The sequence below is a fragment of the Plecotus auritus genome, assembly GCF_963455305.1.
Source record: "Plecotus auritus genome assembly, chromosome: 1".
NCBI lineage: Eukaryota > Metazoa > Chordata > Mammalia > Chiroptera > Vespertilionidae > Plecotus > Plecotus auritus.
Window position 1 is genome coordinate 62348836 of NC_137770.1, and position 18833 is coordinate 62367668.

General features: G+C 40.1%; 1 protein-coding gene across 3 annotated transcripts in view; it reads left to right on the forward strand.

Annotated features, from left to right (window-relative positions):
- Nucleotides 1-398: 398 nt before the first annotated feature.
- Nucleotides 399-18833, forward strand: part of LEO1 (LEO1 homolog, Paf1/RNA polymerase II complex component) — a 29946-nt gene continuing 11511 nt past the window's right edge. For 2 of the 3 annotated variants that reach the window (XM_080685730.1, XM_080685731.1), the window contains exons 1-7: nucleotides 479-673; nucleotides 4364-5113; nucleotides 7079-7183; nucleotides 10486-10580; nucleotides 11725-11870; nucleotides 12625-12709; nucleotides 18478-18572. In XM_080685730.1, the coding sequence (XP_080541856.1) occupies nucleotides 616-673; nucleotides 4364-5113; nucleotides 7079-7183; nucleotides 10486-10580; nucleotides 11725-11870; nucleotides 12625-12709; nucleotides 18478-18572 (1334 nt within the window). In that variant the 5' untranslated portion in view covers nucleotides 479-615. Of the gene's footprint in view, nucleotides 674-4363; nucleotides 5114-7078; nucleotides 7184-10485; nucleotides 10581-11724; nucleotides 11871-12624; nucleotides 12710-18477; nucleotides 18573-18833 lie in introns of all 3 variants that reach the window. The other variant, XM_080685729.1, reaches the window with a different exon arrangement.

The window sequence follows — 18833 nt, forward strand, 5'->3', positions numbered from 1 at the left end:
CTTCATATGTGGCCAACCAAAACAGGTTGAATGTAAAAGTTGAATGTAAAAGCAGGTATGAGAATTTAGCTGTCTTAAACCAAACAGTAAAGATATTTTCAAAACCGTGAAACAAGTTCACTCCTCTATTTTTTTCTCAGAAAAATTTAGTCATGTAAAATTTAAAAATGTTATTTATATTAATCTAAATTTTTAAATTTTATGCTTTGATTACTAATACGGTAAGGAGCAAAAGATATAACCCACATACAAAAAAAAGCGCTTTGGAGTTCTCAACAATTTGAGAACCACTTGTCAATATGAAACAAAGGACGCAAAGCCTGACTCCTAGCAGGTTTACCACAGTCAGAGGCCCCACTGCCCAGCACCGCCCATTCCACCGACACCCAATCCCCGCCATTAAGAACCGCTATTGAAGAATGGGCGGGTTTTGTCCGCCGTGTGAACGTATAAGAGTCCAAAAGCTGAGGTTCCTGGTGCTCGCGAAAACTAGGTCACAGAAGGAAAGGAGCCTTGTAGCGAGTCTTTGCGACACTGTCGCGTTCCGTTGGTTCAGTGCCGTAAAGAAATCGCGGAGCAGTCCGCAGCCGAGGCAACGGCAGATGTGCCGTGGCAATGGCGGATATGGAGGACCTCTTCGGGAGCGACGCCGACAGCGATGCGGAGCGTAAAGGTGGGGTTGACTGGGCTTCGCGGGAGGGGCTCGTGGCGGGCCTTATGCGGCCAGATCCAGACCGCAGTCCTGTTCCGGGTCTGCGAACGCCACGACGCTACGTGCCAATGGTCACATTTCCTCCGCTCCTGCCTCAGCGCCCCCTGCGCTCCAGGCGGTGCCAGCCTCCCTCCGCGGTGCCAGCCTTCCCCCAGCGGGCGGGAGCGGAGAGACGCACGTAGAGTGTGCGCCTCGAGATTCTTGGAGTTCATGGAGCATGCGGTGTCTTGGGAGCATGTGGAGCGAAAGGGGCGCGGGACAGGGGTGGAGGCACGAAACCTTGGGGTCCTGCTCTGACCTGTCTTGCACAGGTTCGCGCAGAGGAAGGACTGTGAACGAATGGAAATTAGGTGTTCAGGAACAGGAGGAATGGGTGGGCGAATTTACAGAGGGACTGATGGTGCCCTCTTGAACGAAACCAGACAGACCATGGTGTGAGGGGGAATTGGAGATGTGTGGGTGAGGAGGCTGGGAGCGATACCGGCATAGGGCTCCTCTTCGGCGTTGCGCACAAGAGAGAACGTGTGCTCTGAGAGCCGGTGCAGAAACTAGGATTTCTTGGGTCTCTGGTATTAGATTGTGGGACATACGGGGTGTGTGTTTGGAGAGGAGAGATGTAGCATTTGTTGATTGAATGAATGAATGAATGAATGAATGAATGAATGTTTATGACGCATGGAAGTATTTCTGGCACAAGGATTGTGGATATTTGAGTTTGAAATACGATTAGGAGTTACTGTATTTGAAGTGAGAAGGGGCTCAAGACCAAGTTCAGAATTCTTGCAACCCTCCAAGCTCCAAGTAACGTTATCTACATTTTTCCTAAGCAAAGTGCATTATTGTGGTTGTGTGTGTGTGTGTTTTTCCCCCCTCGAACTCCCATCAATTTATTCACATTTTTAGAAATCTTCCAGGAGGTTCTCATCAGGAAGATGAGTCTGGAAATATAGTCCTATATATTACCTATATATAGAGCCCTATATATGCCACTACCTTGGCTAGGGCAGTTTTTTCACTTTCTTGATAATGTGAAAACTGCACAGCATTTTTTTATTTTGAGGAAGTCCAAGGTATTTTTTCTTTTGTTGCTCATATGTCCTCCATTTTTAAAGCATAGTTTTGCTGTATATATTATTCTTGGTTGACAGTCTTTTTCTTTCAGCACTTTGAATCTGCTTTCTGGTTTCCATGCTTTCTGTTGAGAAAAAGCTGTTCTTATTGAGAATCCCTTGAGTGGGACAAGTTGCTTCACTTTTTCGGCTTTCGGGATGCTTTCTTTGTCTTTGTCATCACAGTTTGAAAATGTGTCTAGGTGTTCTCTTTAACTTTATGCTGTTTGGCATTCATTGAGCTTTTTGGGTATGTAGGTTGATGGTTGTTGTTTTGTTTTGTTTTGTTTTGTTTTGTTTTTTTACCAAATTTGGGAAGTTTTCGATCATTGTTCAAATATTCCTTCTGATCTTTCTCTTTTTCTGGGACTCCCATTGTGTATATGTTGGTACATTTCATGGTATTCCACAAGTCTTTTAGATTTATTTTTCTTAGTTTTTCTTTCTTTTTCTGTTCCTTACACAGGATAATCTTAATGAACTTGTCTTCAAATTTGCTGATTTTTTTCTTCTTCCTGCTCACATTGCTATGTAGCCCTTTAGTGAAATTTTCATTTCAGTTATCGTACTTTTCAACTTCAGAATTTCTGTTGTTTTTTAAATAATATCTGTCTTTTTATTGATTCTTTTGGTTTTTAATATATTTTTATTGATTTCAGAAAGAAAGGCAGAGGGAGAGAGAGATAGAAACATCAATGATGAGAGAGAATCATTTATTGGCTGCCTCTCACAGCCCTGCACTGGGGACCGAGCCCACAACCTGGGCATGTAACCTGACTGGGAATCGAACCGTACTCTCCTACTTCATAGTTCGACACTCAACCACTGAGCCTTACTGGCTGGGCTTTATTGATACTTTTTATTTGGCAAGATATCATTTTCATTGTCTGGGCTTCTTCAGAGACAGTTTGTAACCTTTTTTTTTTTTTTTTTTGTATGTATGGGCCACATACTTTTTTGTCTCTTTGCATGCTTTATAATTTTTTTGTTGATAATTAGGCTCTTTGAATATTATATGATGTGACAACTCATGAAAACACATTCTTCCACCTCCCTAGGATTTGTTGTTACTATTTGTCACAGTAATTATTGTTTAGTCTTTTGAACTAATTTTTGTAAAGTCTATTCAAGTTTTTTGTTTTTAAATTGGGTTGTCTGCAGTCTTTGTTGTGTGTGGCTAATGAAATCTGTGTCCCATTATCTTAGTGGTCAGCTAGTGATTGGACAGAGATTTCCTTAAATGCCTAGAATTCCCCCCCGCCCCGCCCCCTAAAAGAGAAACCTCCCAGTCTTTTTTTTTTTTTTAAATATATTTCTTTTATTGATTTCAGAGAGGAAGGGAGAGGGAGAGATAGAAACATCAATGATGAAAGAGAATCATTGATTGGCTGCCTCCTGTACACCCCCCACTGGGGATCAAGCCCGCAACCTGGGCATGTGCCCCTGGCCAGAATCGAACCTGGGACCCTTCAGCCTGCAAGCCGATGCTCTATCCACTGAGCCAAAGTGACTAGGGCGAAACCTCCCAGTCTTTACAGATCAGCTCTGCATATATGTTGGGGCATGCTTTCAACATTCAAACAGGCAGTTTACAACCTGTCCTTGCCTTTATTTTCTGCTTGTGTGGAGCCTGAGATCAGCCAGCAGTGAGAGCTTAGGGGCTTTCTCAGTTCTTTCCTGAGCATGTGCACAGCCCTAAGCATGTGTTCTTCCTGATCTCTAGGAATAGGTGGGAACTTTTAAAAGCTCTTACTCCCCATATTATGTCATTCCCCAGCCTTTCCTACGAAGCTTTTTGGTTTGTTTTTAACAAACACTCCCAAGTAGCTTCCTCAACACTGAGAAAGTTCCATGTTAGGTGAGATACTAGTAAAGTCAAGCCCTTTGAGCCAGTCCTTCAGTTATTTGCTAGGCATCAAAACTAACTACCATGATTCTCTTTGAATGAGGTCACTTCTCCTTCCAGCAGTGGTGTGTGTGCCAGAAATTCAGGCTGTTACCTTCAAGTGATCTGGGGAGTAGCTGGCAGAGAGTGGTAGGTGGGGGGTAGCAGGTGTAAAACACCATTCTGTTTTCTCTCTAAAAATTCAGCTGGTTTTTCTCTTGTTAATCCTCACCCAAGGATATTTTTCCATTGATTTTTTTAGGGAGAGTGGAAGGGAGAGGGAGACACACACAGAGAGAAACATTGATGTGAGAGAGACACATTGATTGGTTGCTTCCCACACTCGCCCTGAGTAGAGCCTGGGATCAAGCCTTCAACTGAGATACGTGCCCTAGGCCGGAATCAAACCCCAGGATCTTTCAGTCCATGGGCCAATGCTCTAACACTGAGCAAAACTGGCTAGGGCCAGCTGGATTTTTTTGTTAAGGATTCTCCTGGTTGCTGCAACTTTTGGTTAGTTTCCAGAGTACCAAGAAAATTGATACTAACAGTTTTTAACAAGTGTTTTCATTACTTTTATGTCGTGATGGGCTTTTGATGTTCCTTACTCTGCCTTTCTTTTTGCTGACATCACCCAGTGTTTATATGATTCCATAGATTCTGATTCTGGATCAGACTCGGATTCTGATCAAGAGAATGCAGCATCTGGCAGTAATGCCTCTGGAAGTGAAAGTGATCAGGATGAAAGAGGTGATTCAGGAAAACCAAGTAATAAAGAACTGTTTGGAGATGACAGTGAAGATGAGGGAGCTTCTCATCAGAGTGGGAGTGATAATCACTCTGAAAGATCAGACAATAGATCAGAACCTTCTGAGCATTCTGACCGAGAAGACAATGACCCTTCAGATGTCGATCAGCATAGTGGATCAGAAGCTCATAATGACGATGAAGATGAAGGTCATGGATCAGATGGAGGGAGCCATCACTCAGAAGCAGAAGGTTCTGAAAAAGCACATTCAGATGATGAAAAATGGGACAGAGAAGATAAAAGCGACCAGTCGGATGATGAAAAGATACAAAATTCTGATGATGAGGAGAGGGCACAAGGATCTGATGAAGATAAGTTGCAGAATTCTGACGATGATGAGAAAATGCAGAACACAGATGATGAGGACAGGCCTCAGCTTTCAGATGATGAGAGACAACTGTCTGAGGAGGAGAAGGTTAATTCTGATGATGAACAACCAGCAGCTTCTGATAATGATGATGAGAAACAGAATTCTGATGATGATGAACGGCCACAGATGTCTGATGAGGAAAAAATGCAAAATTCTGATGATGAAAGGCCACAGGCCTCAGACGAAGAACGCAGGCATTCCGATGATGAAGAACAGGACCATAAATCAGGTAATTCATTTATGAGAGTCAAAATGGGTTAGTAGAAGCATTCGATACAGGTACCTCCCATTTATTCTTTTCGCAGTGTCATCTTTAGTACCCTATTTTTTTCTCTCCTCTCCATTTCAGCCTTTTCTAATTTTACACATTTTGCTTTTTAAAAATTTTCCTAATCTCATTATTTCTATCCCCCTTCCATTTGTTAATTGATGCTATATCAGGAAGAAAAAAATTTAAAGAGGACAGTCTTAAAGAAGGATGTATGGTGTGAGAGTAGTTAGAAAATGAATAGAGGTGGTTCCATTTCTGTGGGTAACTGAAGAGCCTGCCTCAGGTGAGCATAGATTTCTTGGTGGGAAAAAAACAATACCATTGAAATGTCCCCATAGCGTAGCTGTACTGAGGTGTGAACAACATGTTCTGGCTCAGGTTTTTAAATCCAAAATTTGATCATTCAGAGATAATCGGGTTCCAAGTTTACTCAAACTAATTAAATTCACAAGAAAATTAAATTGCAAAATTGTTTCAAGAGGATCAATGATTTCTGTTATCATTGTATTCTTCCCTTGGGGAAAATCTACATTGGATGCCAGTTTATAATAATCAGGAGGTTGCCTGGGGAGCATAATATCCAGAAAATGGAAAAACAGCTGGATGGTCTCCTTGAACTATGATAGCTTGAAGCATGCATTCTGACCCTAGGGAGATGTGCTTATGTCAGAACACTCATTCCCTGAAGAATACTGGAAACATACAGGTGACCTTTGGCTCTGGACCCCCTTTTATAATAGTTGTTTGCACTATTCTGCTCAAGTTAACACGTTCTTATAGAATACTTTTTTAAATGTAGCGATCTTATTAATTTATTTTTTGTATTACTAAAATTCACCTTGATTAGGTTAAAAGTCTTCCAGAAGTCATATCTGTATTGTTTCATTTTTTTGTAGGTGATTGATTACAACTACATATTAGTCCTATTTCCTTAGCTTAAATATCGGGGGATGCGTTTTTTCCTCCTATAATACCTCACAGGATAGTTTTCAAGAACACATTTTGGCATTATTTAGAAAAAGAGGTCAGAAGATTTCCAGAGGTGGATATAGACCTATATAGACTATAGTAACTAGTTCTAGGTAGAGTTATTTTTACTATTACCAGAATCATTGAGGCTCAAGTTCTACTTCTCAAATAATAGAAGACTAACCTAAGACTAGAGTCATAGTAGGGAATCTTGTAGCTAGCTGGTCATTCTGCTTAATTAACTAGCTTCTACAGTGGTTCAGTTGATTTTCTTAAAGTTTACAATTAGGTAAACAGTTATACCATCCAGATAAGTGATGTGTTCGTCTCTTCAATTGCAATATTTTTACCTTTTTTTTTTTTTCTCTAACGAGTTACAGATAAATTTAATCATAAGTTTCAGTACTGTTTTTCTCATTCTATCAAGTTTTTCTGCTTACAGAAACCAATGTTTATTACCTTTAATTTTTAATTAACTACAGTAAGTTGATTTTTGTGTATGTATGTACAGTTCTTTCAATGTTAACACATGTATACATTTGTGTAACCACCACCACCAGAATCAAGATACAGAACAGTTTTGTCACCCTAAAAGACTCCCTCATATTATCCCTTTTGTAAACACATTCTTTCCTCGCCTCTGACCCTTGACAGCTACTGGTCTGTTTTGTCACTAAAGTTTTGTCTTTTTGAGATTGCTATCATTTAAATGGAATCATATGATATGTAGACTTCTTTCTTTCACTTAGGCTTCTTGCAATTAGCATAATGCATTTGAGATTCATCCAAATTGTTTCATGTATCAATAGTACCTTCTTAGTCAATACTGAGTAGCTTTCTGTTGTATGGGTGCACCCTTACAATGTTTATCCTCAATGTTGCTTTTAAAACACAAAATTCAAATCTATGAAATATGATTGTGATTATGTAGAACCTCTAATTTTACTCTTACAGAATCTGCACGAGGCAGTGATAGTGAAGATGAAGTTTTGCGAATGAAACGCAAGAATGCAATTGCATCTGATTCAGAAGCGGATAGTGACACAGAGGTACCAAAAGGTACTTCAATTACTTTTTTTAATATGTTGATTTCCATTCCTCTTTTTGCATTTAACTATAGTACACGCCCAACCCTGGGCGTTCACTCCAGACTGCAAGACCCACAGAAAGAATGTAGATACACTTAGTGTACACAGGGAAATTGTACAGATATGAGAAACTGTTTATGCTATATCACTTGAAGAACCCATTTCTTCATTTATAATTAGAGTGAATCTGTTGTTAGGGGCTGAGGCTCTGGTTCAGGCGGAGGCAGCAGTGTTCATTCTTCAGTTTGAATGACAGTTCCAGGACAGCTTGTTCTTCAGTTCTTAACAGGTTAATATCAAATGAAGAACCTGATTCTTTGAGCTGTAGATTAGATGAAGAGTTCATGAAAACCCAGTATTAGATAAGGTAGATTTGTTGTAAGGATAAAAGATCTACCCATTCATCTCTATGGACGACTGTGTTTCAAATGGCAAATTATTATGCAATAAAGATGTTAGTATAAAAACTATAGCAAACAATTTTGATTACACACAACTAATATTCTGCTGAATGGTAATTATTCATTAATGTTAAATAGCTTATGTAAATGATTATAAGTAACATAACTAAAGCAAACATTTAGAGCATCAATTAGAGAGAAAAGGAGAGCTGGACAGAACAAGGACAGCATGCTCTTTGCATCTATAGCTAACTACTGGTTATATGCATAGATTTTGAAATTAGATGATCCAAGTTAGAGTCTTGGTAGCTCTACTTTCCAAATATATGATTTTGTTCAAATTAATTACTACACTTCAGTTTTCTGTATAAGGGAGATGATGCTAACCATCTTATAGGGTTGTTAGTAGAATTAGTTATTCATTCTTTCATTTTGTTCATAATTATTGAGAATTTCCTGTGTTTCAGTACTGTTATGGGCACTGGGAATATAGCAATGATCAAAACAGATAAAGACCTCTCTCTCTTGTAGAGCTCATCATCTGGAGGGGTCAGGGTAGGGTAGGGAGACTGAGTAAATAAATTATAGTGTGTTGGATAGTGATAAGAACTAAGGAGAAAATGAATCAAGAAGAGACATGGGAGTGTTGGTTGGGTGGGTTGTAGTTTTGGTGATTTTTATTTTATAGATGAACTTTTTAGTACCCTAACCTTCCTTATCTCCACCTCTTTTTTTTTGTTTTTGTTATTATTATTATTAAGACTTAATTTTTTTAGACCAATTTAAGGCTTATATAGAAAGAGGAATATATAGAAATTGTCCTTATACCCACTGCCCCCATACATGCCTAGCCTTCCCCATTATCAACATTCCCCACCAGAAGATACATTTGTTAACATGGGTGAACCTACATTCACACCTTATAATCACCACATTTTACAGTTTGTCCAAACCCAAAGAATGGTAGTGTATATTCTGTGGGTTTGGACAAATGTATAATGACACGTATCCATCATTAGGGTATCCATAGAGTAATGTTACTGCTCTACAAATCCTTTTTGCTCTGCATATTCATCCCTTCCTCCCTACTAACCCCTGACAGTCACTGATCTGTTCTGTCTCCATAGTTTTCCTTTTTCCAGAATATATAGTTGGGATCATATAGTGTGTTGCATTTTCAGATTGACTTCTTTCACTTAGTGATATGCATTTAAGTTTCCTCTACACTTTTCCATGGCTTCATAGCTCATTTTTTTTTTAAATATATTTTATTGATTTCTTACAGAGAGGAAAGGGAGAGGATAGATAGTTAGAAACATCGATGAGAGAGAAACATCGATCAGCTGCCTCCTGTATACCTCCCACTGGGGATGTGCCCACAACCCAGGTACATGCCCTTGACCGGAATCGAACCCGGGACCCTTCAATCCGCAGGCCGACGCTCCATCCACTGAGCCAAACCGGTCAGGGCTCATTTTTTTTTTTTTTTTAGCGCTGAATAATATTTCATTGTTTGGAAGTACTAGTTTATCCATTTACCTACTGAAAGACATCTTGGTTGCTTCTAAGTTTTGGCAATTATGAGTAAAGCTGCTCTAAATACTGGTATGTGTGTGCAGGTTTTTGTGTGGACATAAGTTTGACGCTTCTTTAAGTAAAAATACCAAAGAGCACAATTGCCGGAGCATTTGGTAAGAGTATGTTTAGTTCTGTAAGAAACCACAAACTCTCTTCCAAAGTGACTGCACCATTTTGCATTCCCACCAGTAAAGAATGAGTGTTCCTGTTGCTGCACATTTTGCCAGCATTAGTTGTTGTCATTGTGCTGGATTTTGGCCATTCTAATAGGTTGCCTCTCCTTTTTCAGTCTTCCACTTTGTCTCAGTAACTCACAGGTTTATCCTAAACCAGTGGTTCTCAACCTTTCTAATGCTGCGACCCTTTAATACAGTTCCTCATGTTGTGGTGACCCCCAACCATAAAATTATTTTCGTTGCTACTTCATAACTGTAATTTTGCTACTGTTATGAATCGTAATGTAAATATCTGTGTTTTCCGATGGTCTTAGGCGACCCTGCTAGCGGTTCTCAATCTGTGGGTCATGAACTAGACTATGTAATTATCAATAATTATAACACTTCTCTTTTTTAAATGTTTTTATTGATATTAGAGAGAGGAAGGGAAAAGGAGAGAAACATCGATGTGAGAGAGAAACATTAATCCATCAGTTGCCTCCCTATACATTCTGACCAGGGATTGAACCTGCAACCTGGGTATGTGCCCTGACCAGGAATTGAACCGGTGCACAGGACGATGCCCAGCCAACTGAACCACGCTTGCCAGGAGTATAACACTTCTTATGATCTCGATTTCAAACAGTTCACTTTCTGACCACCTTCCTATCTTTTTCTTCATTCCTTCTACTGCCCCACCTTGATTTGTTGGTTTATTACAGATTATTATTGTTGTTTTGCCTATATCTAGGTGAAGTTCTGCTTATGAGGAGGAGCGTCTGGGTAGACATGGACCTATAATTTTAAAATTTGAGAGACTATGGAGAGAATAGGCTGGAATGGGCTGTTTAAGCCCCAAATTTGAGTATATAGACTATAGGAGGATATCTGAGCTCCTGGGTTTAAAGGAAAGTAGAACAGGATGCAATAAATGAAGGGTGAAAGAAGTGCCTTTCACTGGAGTTGCCCCCTTCCCTCTCCATAGACACCCTGGTCAGATCTTCGAGAGCCAGGCTCAGAATAATGCTTGGGTGGTTTCCTGGTGTGGTCCATACACCTTGGGAATATGTTGAAGTGATAGCTTTGAGGAATCTTTGTTATGGATATTAATACTGCACATTTTCCCTCCTTTATTCAAGATAACAGTGGAACCATGGATCTCTTTGGTGGTGCAGATGATATATCTTCAGGGAGTGATGGAGAAGATAAACCACCTACTCCAGGACAGCCTATTGTAAGTAAAATTACCAATGTGCACTGGGCCTTTATTCAAGGCTAAGTAAAAAGTTTCTGAGGCTAAGGGTCTCTCTTACACCAAGAAGAGAAAGTTGATAACTGAATTATGGTATGAAAATACAATGAACAGATGACTTTCTTGAAAGATAGAAACATCAGTGATGAGAGAGAATCATTGATTGCCAGCCTGCTGCATACCCCACACTGGGGATCGAGCCCGCAACCCGGGCATGTATCCTGACTGGGAATCGAACCCTGACCTCCTGGTTCATAGGTCAATGCGCAATCACTGAACCATGCCAGCCAGACAGGGAACTCTTGGTTTTAAGTGGGAGTAGAAGTAACTGCCCTGGCACATACGCTGGGATACTACTCGGCAATAAAAAAGATTGAATTGTTAATACTTGCAAAAGGTTGGATGAAGTTCCAGGGAAATATGCTGAATGAAAAGAAAAAAGGTTACATGCTGTGTGATTCCACTTATGTAACATTCTTGAAATGACAAAAATTATAGAAATGGAGAAGAAATTAATGGTTGTTTGAGATTAAGGAGGGATGAGGACAAGAACGAGTGGGTGTGTCTGTAAAAGGGCAATGTGGGTCTTTGTCGTATGGAAGTGATCTGACTCTATTAGGGTCATTCTCCTGGTTGTGATATTGTGCTATAGTTTTGCAAGATGTTACCATTAGGGGAAACTAGGTAAATGGAAAGAAAGAAAGAACTGCCCAGCATGAGGCTGGTGCCATGTTGTGAGAGACTATACTGCAAGGACCACTGATTTGAATGTTTTTCTTGTCCATGCCAGGAAGTGTATGTGTGCTGTGTTGATAATCTCTGATCTTAATTAATAGAGTGACTTCACATTGAAGTGTTGATTAGTTTCACACTTCTGTTGGTGAGTATGTAGAGGATTAATTACAAAACATATTTTCTTATATTGATGCTTCTAAACTGATCTTGTTTCCCATGAGGATTTTGGGGGGCTGAGTGGGTAGGAATGGGGATTGAGGGCTGCTTTAGCCCTAACGTTGATGTCTCAGTAGGCTTCTTGCCTACTAAGTAATTAAAGTGTGGAAATTGAGCTAGACCATTTCTAAGACCCCATAAAACTCTAAAATTGTATGCTTTTTTTTTTTACTAGGATGAAAATGGATTGCCTCAGGATCAACAGGAGGAGGAACCAATTCCTGAGACCAGAATAGAAGTAGAAATACCCAAAGTAAACACTGATTTAGGAAACGACTTGTATTTTGTTAAGCTGCCCAACTTCCTCAGTGTAGAGCCCAGGTAAGGGGATCAGTTAAAAGTATTTTTAGATGTTGGATAGAAATATGTGGAAAGTTGATATTTTTCTTATTTTACATGAGTTGACTAATCACAAAATGGGAGACTGGTCATAGATCTCTGAAGAAATAAATCAAGCCTATTCTGTGACAGAAAAAGTATAGACTATAATATCAATAAAGGAGACTTTTAATGCTCATAATTGTTTTTAGCAGTTTCATACTTAGTAATTAATAGACAACATAAGCTTTGGGTGTTTTTGGCTTGTATAGCTTTATAAACGCTGAAATTGAAAGTAGTGAAATTTGCTAGAGAAATGGCAAATGTCCACTGTAGCAGCCATTGCAGATATAGAAAACCTAATGTTTTTTGACAGTTAATTAGTGTTTGTGGGTATTATTTACTAATAACATGCAAGTTCTTATGCAATTTAAACTTTTCTCCCCAAGCAAAATGATATGGAAAACTAGAGCACGTACAGCCTATTCCTTGAAGACTTATATAAGAATAAAGAATATTTTGAATACGTAGCCTTGCTTGACTTTATTTCCAGCAACATGTATCCACACCAAATTTTAAGAAAGTGAAATAATTTGAATACTTCCTAGAAGTTGAACATGAAGATATTTGATCATTATAAATTTTAATTATATTTGGATTTTTTTAGTATAGTGGTATGTTAGGTATGTTATTATAAAACAGTGATAATATTCTTTACAAAGTATGATTAATAGTTTATTTAAAAAACAATTTGTAGGCCTTTTGATCCTCAATATTATGAAGATGAATTTGAAGATGAGGAAATGCTGGATGAAGAAGGTCGAACCAGGTTAAAACTAAAGGTACCGTTCTATGCTTACTCCTTTCTTTTCTTTAATTAAAGTAAAACCTGGAGACACTAACTTGAGACTTGAGCTTTTGAAAATGATTTTTATATTTCCTGTTTTATCAACAAATGAGTTGTATTCCTTTTCAGATTTTTTAAAAAATATTTTTATTGATTTCAGAGAGGAAGGGAGAGGAAGAAAGAGATAGAAATATAAATGATGAGAGAGAATCATTGATTGGCTGCCTTCTGCACGCTCCCTACTGGGGATCGAGGCATGTGCCCTTGACCAGAATTGAACCCGGGACCCTTCAGTCCATAGGCAGATGCTCTATCTGCTGAGCCAAACCAGCTAGGGCTCAGATTATTTTTTAGGAAGAAAATATACAGCTTTTGCTCTATAAATGTGTCACTTTTCTCACTGTTATACTCTTTTGATGCTTTTAAATAATTATTAGCTACTTCTTTCATAATAAGTAGTATTATAGTTTGGTGTTTTATTTATTTATTTATTTATTTATTTATTTTTTAAATAAATCTTTATTCAGATTATTACAATTCTTTCTCCTTTTTCCCCCCATAGCTCCCTTCCACCCGGTTCCCACCCCACCTTCTGCCCTTAACTCCCCCCCACTGTCTTCATCCATAGGTGTATGATTTTTGTCCAGTCTCTTCCTGCACCCCCCATACCACTTTCCCCCTGAGAATTATCAGTCCACTCCCTTTCTATGCCCCTGATTCTATTATATTCACCAGATTATTCTGTTCCTCAGGTTTTTAATTCACTTGATTTTTAGGTTCACTTGTTGATAGATATGTATTTGTTGTTCATAATTTTTCTCTTTACTTTTTTCTTCTTCCTCTTCTTTAAGAATACCTTTCAGCATTTCATATAATACTGGTTTGGTGGTGATGAACTCCTTTAGCTTTTTCTTATCTGTGAAGCTCTTTATCTGCCCTTCAATTCTGAATGAGAGCTTTGCTGGGTAGAGTAATCTTGGTTGTAGGATCTTGTTATTCATCACTTTGAATATTTCTTGCCACTCCCGTCTGGCCTGCATAGTTTCTGTTGAGAAATCAGCTGACAATCGTATGGGTGCTCCCTTGTGGGTAACTAACTGTTTTTCTCTTGCTGCTTTTAATATTCTCTCTTTGTCTTTTGCTCTTGGCATTTTAATTATGATGTGTCTTGGTGTGGTCCTCTTTGGATTCCTTTTGTTTGGGGTTCTGTGCGCTTCCTGGACTTGTAAGTCTATTTCTTTCACCAGGTGGGGGAAGTTTTCGGTCATTATTTCTTCCAATAGGTTTTCAGTATCTTGCTCTCTCTCTTCTTCTGGCACCCCCATAATTCTGATGTTGGTACGCTTGAAGTTGTCCCAGAGTCTTCTTACACTATCTTCAACTTTTTGGATTTTTTTTTTTTCTTTTTGCTTTTTCGGTTGAGTGTTTTTTGCTTCTTTGTATTTCAATTCTTTGACTTGATTTTTGTGTTCCTCTTGTCTGTTTTGGGTCTCTGTATAATATTTTTTATTTCAGTCAGTGTATGTTTAATTTCTAGTTGGTCTTTTTTCATATCTTCAAGGGTCTCGTTATATTTATCGGCCTTTTCTAGGATATTCTTAAAAAGCCTTATAACCGTGGTTTTGAATTCTATATCCAGTCGTTTGTTTTCCTCCATTTCTTTCGTTTGTGATCTGTTTCTTTGATCCTCATTTTCACTGCTTCCCTGAGTTGGTAGGGTAGATTTGTGTGGCTCGGTTTCCTATATGGCCCAATGGGTCAGCCTCCCCAGTTAACCTGAGGTGGACACTCTTGGTGCACCCCTTTGTGGACTGTGTGTACAGCCTTGTTGTAATTAAGTCTTGATTGTTGTTGGTATCACTGGGAGGAATTGACCTCCAGGCCAGTTGGCTGTAAGGATCAGCTGTGTCTATGCTGGGAGAAGTGCTGGGAGAAGTTCGGTGCTGGAGACAGCCTTATAGGATTAGACTTGCCAAATTGCAATAGCCTCTGTGCTCAGCTTGAATGGGGTGGAGTCTTAGGGCGAAGCAGACAGTCTTGGCTTCCAGTTAGCCTTGCCCTTACGCGCATGCGCCTCCAGACCTCTGCCTTCCCCGGCTCCCGAGTCTCCACCTGAGAGTCCAGATTCCCCCTCGTAAGAGTGTGGGTCCCCAGGGGCTCGCCTGGAACTGGGGTTCAGTGCAGTCAGAACTGGGGTTCAGTGCAGTCAGGAGCTTCTGACTCCCTTCTGCTAGGGAAAGCCTGTGGCAACCTCCGCAGCCTTTGTGCACACTGGCGCGCGCGCCTCCAGACTCCTGCCTGCCGGGGCTCCCCCAGGTCTCCCCCGGGTCTCCGAGTCTTCGGGTGCCTTTCTCTCTACCTGACAGTCCAGACTCCCCCTGTATGAGCCTGGGTCCATGGGGTTTCTCCCGGGACTGGGGTTCAGTGCCGTCAGAACTGGGGTTCAGTGCAGTCGGGGGCTTCCTTCCTCCTTCCGCCAGAGAAAGTCAGCCAGGCTCTCGGCCGCCCTTCCTCTCTGCGCGCACAAAGATCCTTTGCTGTACCTCCAATTCTCTGTGAGCTTTTCTCTTTCCTTCTAGTTGTAGAATTTCTACTCAGCCAACTTTCCTGTGGTTCTGGATGGTGTCCGTTCTGTCTTTTAGTTGTAGTTTTGAAATTGTTGTGCGAGGCAGCAGTTTAGGTGCTTACCTATGCCGCCATCTTGGTTTCTCTCTAGTTTGGTGTTTTAAAACAACTATATCCATATGTACTGTGGGTTAAGTTGTAGCAACTTCCTGCAAGAGGAAATTATTATTCAGCCCTGCTGGTGTGGCTCAATGGTTGAGCATCAACCCCTGAACCAGGAGGTTACAGTTTGATTCCCGGTCAGGGCACATGTCCTGGTTGCGGGCTTGATCTCTATTAGGGGGCGGACAAGAGGCAGCCGATCGATGATTCTCATCATTGATGTTTCTATCTCTCCCTCTCCCTTCCTCTCTCTGAAATTAATTTAAAAATAAAAAGGAAATTCTTCAGACTCTTTGATCTATGGATAAATAAATCATATACAAAAGGAGAATTAGTTACTCATACCTAACACTTCCCCTTATGACTTTCTTTGTATTCTTCTGATTGCTCTTAGGAGAGATTTTTATTGTACTAAGTTCCTGTTAATGCTTCTCTTTGATACCTTGTACTGTCTTGTTACCTCTATCCAAGGAGGGCCTGTAATCTTCCTTTAATCAGGGGGATGTAGATAAAGCAGATGCTTCAGAGCTGAGTTGTTCAAAGAACAAGAAGGAGTTGCACTCATAATAAAACGGGAGCTATGCATTTTAAATTCTTCAATCTGAAGGGTTTCCTGTAAATACTTTCTTTTTCAGTGGGTATTGTGCCTGGTGTTAGAATGCTAAGAAGCCCCTTAGAATAACGGGCTGAATTTTTAGTACAATTCCATCCCTTCAAGTCTGTTAGATTCACAAGTATCTAAGGAACTTTGATATAAAATTGTTTCTATCCAACATTCATGGGCTTCCAAAGCTTTTCAGTGAAATTTCACCACTCCTCCCTTGTAATGGAAATGCAAATCAAATGAGAAAATGGAGGTAAACAGGTACCAGTAACAGAATTAATAGTTATAGTGCTTAACTGTAGTGCTTAGAGTGTTTTTTTGTCCTTTGCTGTTCTTTTCCTTGCCTCTTCCCAACTCCCGATAGCCCATCTGTTAATATTTTTCCTTGGAATATGTATATCTATTTTTCATGCCTGTTTTAGTGCCTCTGGCATTATTCTACTGCTTTTCATTTTTCTCGTAATTTATATAAATTAATGTGGTAGTTCCTTACTTGTTTACTTTTTAGTGATTTTTGCATTTTTGTCTTTATATCATGATGCATCAGTGAATGCATCAATATATCTATTATATTTTCAGGTCATGTATACCAGACCCTAGTATAAGCACCAAAGCTTAGGAATAAATATTTTCTCTAAAACCTTGGTGCTTAGAGTACAAAATGTTGGTGTATAACAGACTACTGTCTTTTAAAACCTCGGCATGTTTCCTGAGTGATATTCTTGAGATTAGGCTCACCATTCTTAGAGGCACTTGGTGGTGTAATTAATTCTTTAATGAACAAGGAACTGGGTACAGTTGATGTACATACCTCGGTGAGGTCCTCTGTCTTTAGAGGACATCATCATCATCATCATTATTGTTATTATTTGGATTACCTTATATAATAAAAGCATTTCTCAAAATAGCTTCTCAGTTAATGATGTGTTTGCATATTTACAGGTGGCTAACTGATTTTGTATGAGAGGGAAGGAAGGAATAGTGACAGATTATTTTGTTTTGTTTCCTTTATTAAGAAAATTTCAAATGTATTCAGATCTAGTGAAAACTGTATTAGAAACTCTCATGTACCCATCACTCACTTCAATGCTTGTCAAGTTGGACAATCTTGTTACATCTATATTCCCACCCCATCGTACCCTGACTATTTCAAAACAAATTTCAGAATGGCATCATATATAATTCATGCATATTATTTGAGTTCTTTAATCAGCCGGCCTCATGGTTGCTTAATTAATGAGGAACAGAGAAGAAAAGGTGGAAATCTAGAAGGGAACAACTAGAAGCCAGTTGCAAAGGTAGTCACATAAAACAGAATGGAGACCCAGAAATTCTAAGTGGAAATGGGAGCAGCTGCTTTTAGGGTTGGTGGAGGGGAATAGGCCTAGGGAAGCATATGTGGGCGTGGGCGTAGAGCTGTCAGTTTTCAGTGTTGGCTTCTCCTTGCTGCCATCTTAACTCACATTCTCTTTATCCTGGAGTGTACCCTTTTCTAAGTCTTCGCCGTCACTCTAGTGGGTTACCAGGGTGCAGCAGTGACAAACGACATGCATTTAGTGTATTGCATTTTCCCAGGAGTCCTGCTGAGTTTTTAATTGCACTAACAGTGGTTTTCATTTTAGGAAACTCTTGAATGTTTTTCAGACCTGCCTGGTATTTCCCCTCCATGTAGTTAAGATAAAGTTAGACTATAAGTCTGCTCAATGCTGGGGTTTTAATTTTCAGAGGGTGCTTCCTTTTTCTTACCCTAAGCAGGGAGACTCCTTATCTCCCTAGGCCAGTAGGCACAGTGCTTTGGTCTCACATTTACAGGGTTTTTAGTCCTGTAAGAGATCCTGCTTTATGTAGGGATTTGCAGTTCTAAATTGCTGCCTCACATGGCTTCAAGCCTTATCTCCTGTCCTGGTAGCTCTTACTGTGTCTTCACACCTCCCAGGGCTACCACAGCTTTAGTGTCTGCTCAGACGCTCAGGCACTCGGTTCCCACTGTGACTCCAGCACTAGGAACTCAGAAATCCACTTAAGCATATTTTTGTTGTTAATTTGTTCAACATCTGTAGGTTATTAAAAAAAAAAGAGGGCTTTAATGTTTTATGTTACTAGCTATGCATGCTTATTCTATAGTTATGTGTTTCTTTCTTTCTTTTTTTTTTAAATATATTTTATTGATTTTTTACAGAGAGGAAGGGAGAGGGACAGAGAGATGGAAACATCGATGAGAGAGAAGCATCGATCAGCCGCCTCCTGCACGCCCCCCATTGGGGATGTGCCCGCAACTAAGGCACATGCCCTTGACCAGAATCGAACCCAGGACCCTTCAGTCCCCAGGCCGACGCTCTATCCACTGAGCCAAACCAGCCAGGGCAGTTATGTGTTTCTTGAGGAAAAAAGCATTAACTACAGTGTTCTAAGGCACTTGTATTTTAAAACAGGTAGAAAATACTATACGATGGAGGATACGACGGGATGAAGAAGGAAATGAAATTAAAGAAAGCAATGCTCGGATAGTCAAGTGGACAGATGGGAGGTGAGCGCAAATGCCCAAAGAGTGTTGAAATAAATACCCAGAGTGTGGCTAGGAGGGACCAAGTTTTGGAATAAAACCTTATTTTGGGGTCACCTCTTATTAAAGAACTAGAAGCCCGGTGCACAAAATTGGTGCACTCGGGGTGGGGTCCCTTAGTCTGGCCTGTGCCCTCTCGCAGTCTGGGAGCCCTCGGGGGAGCGGGCCTAAGCCGGCAGTCGGACATCCTTAGCGCTGCTGTGGAGGTGGGAGAGGCTCCCGCCA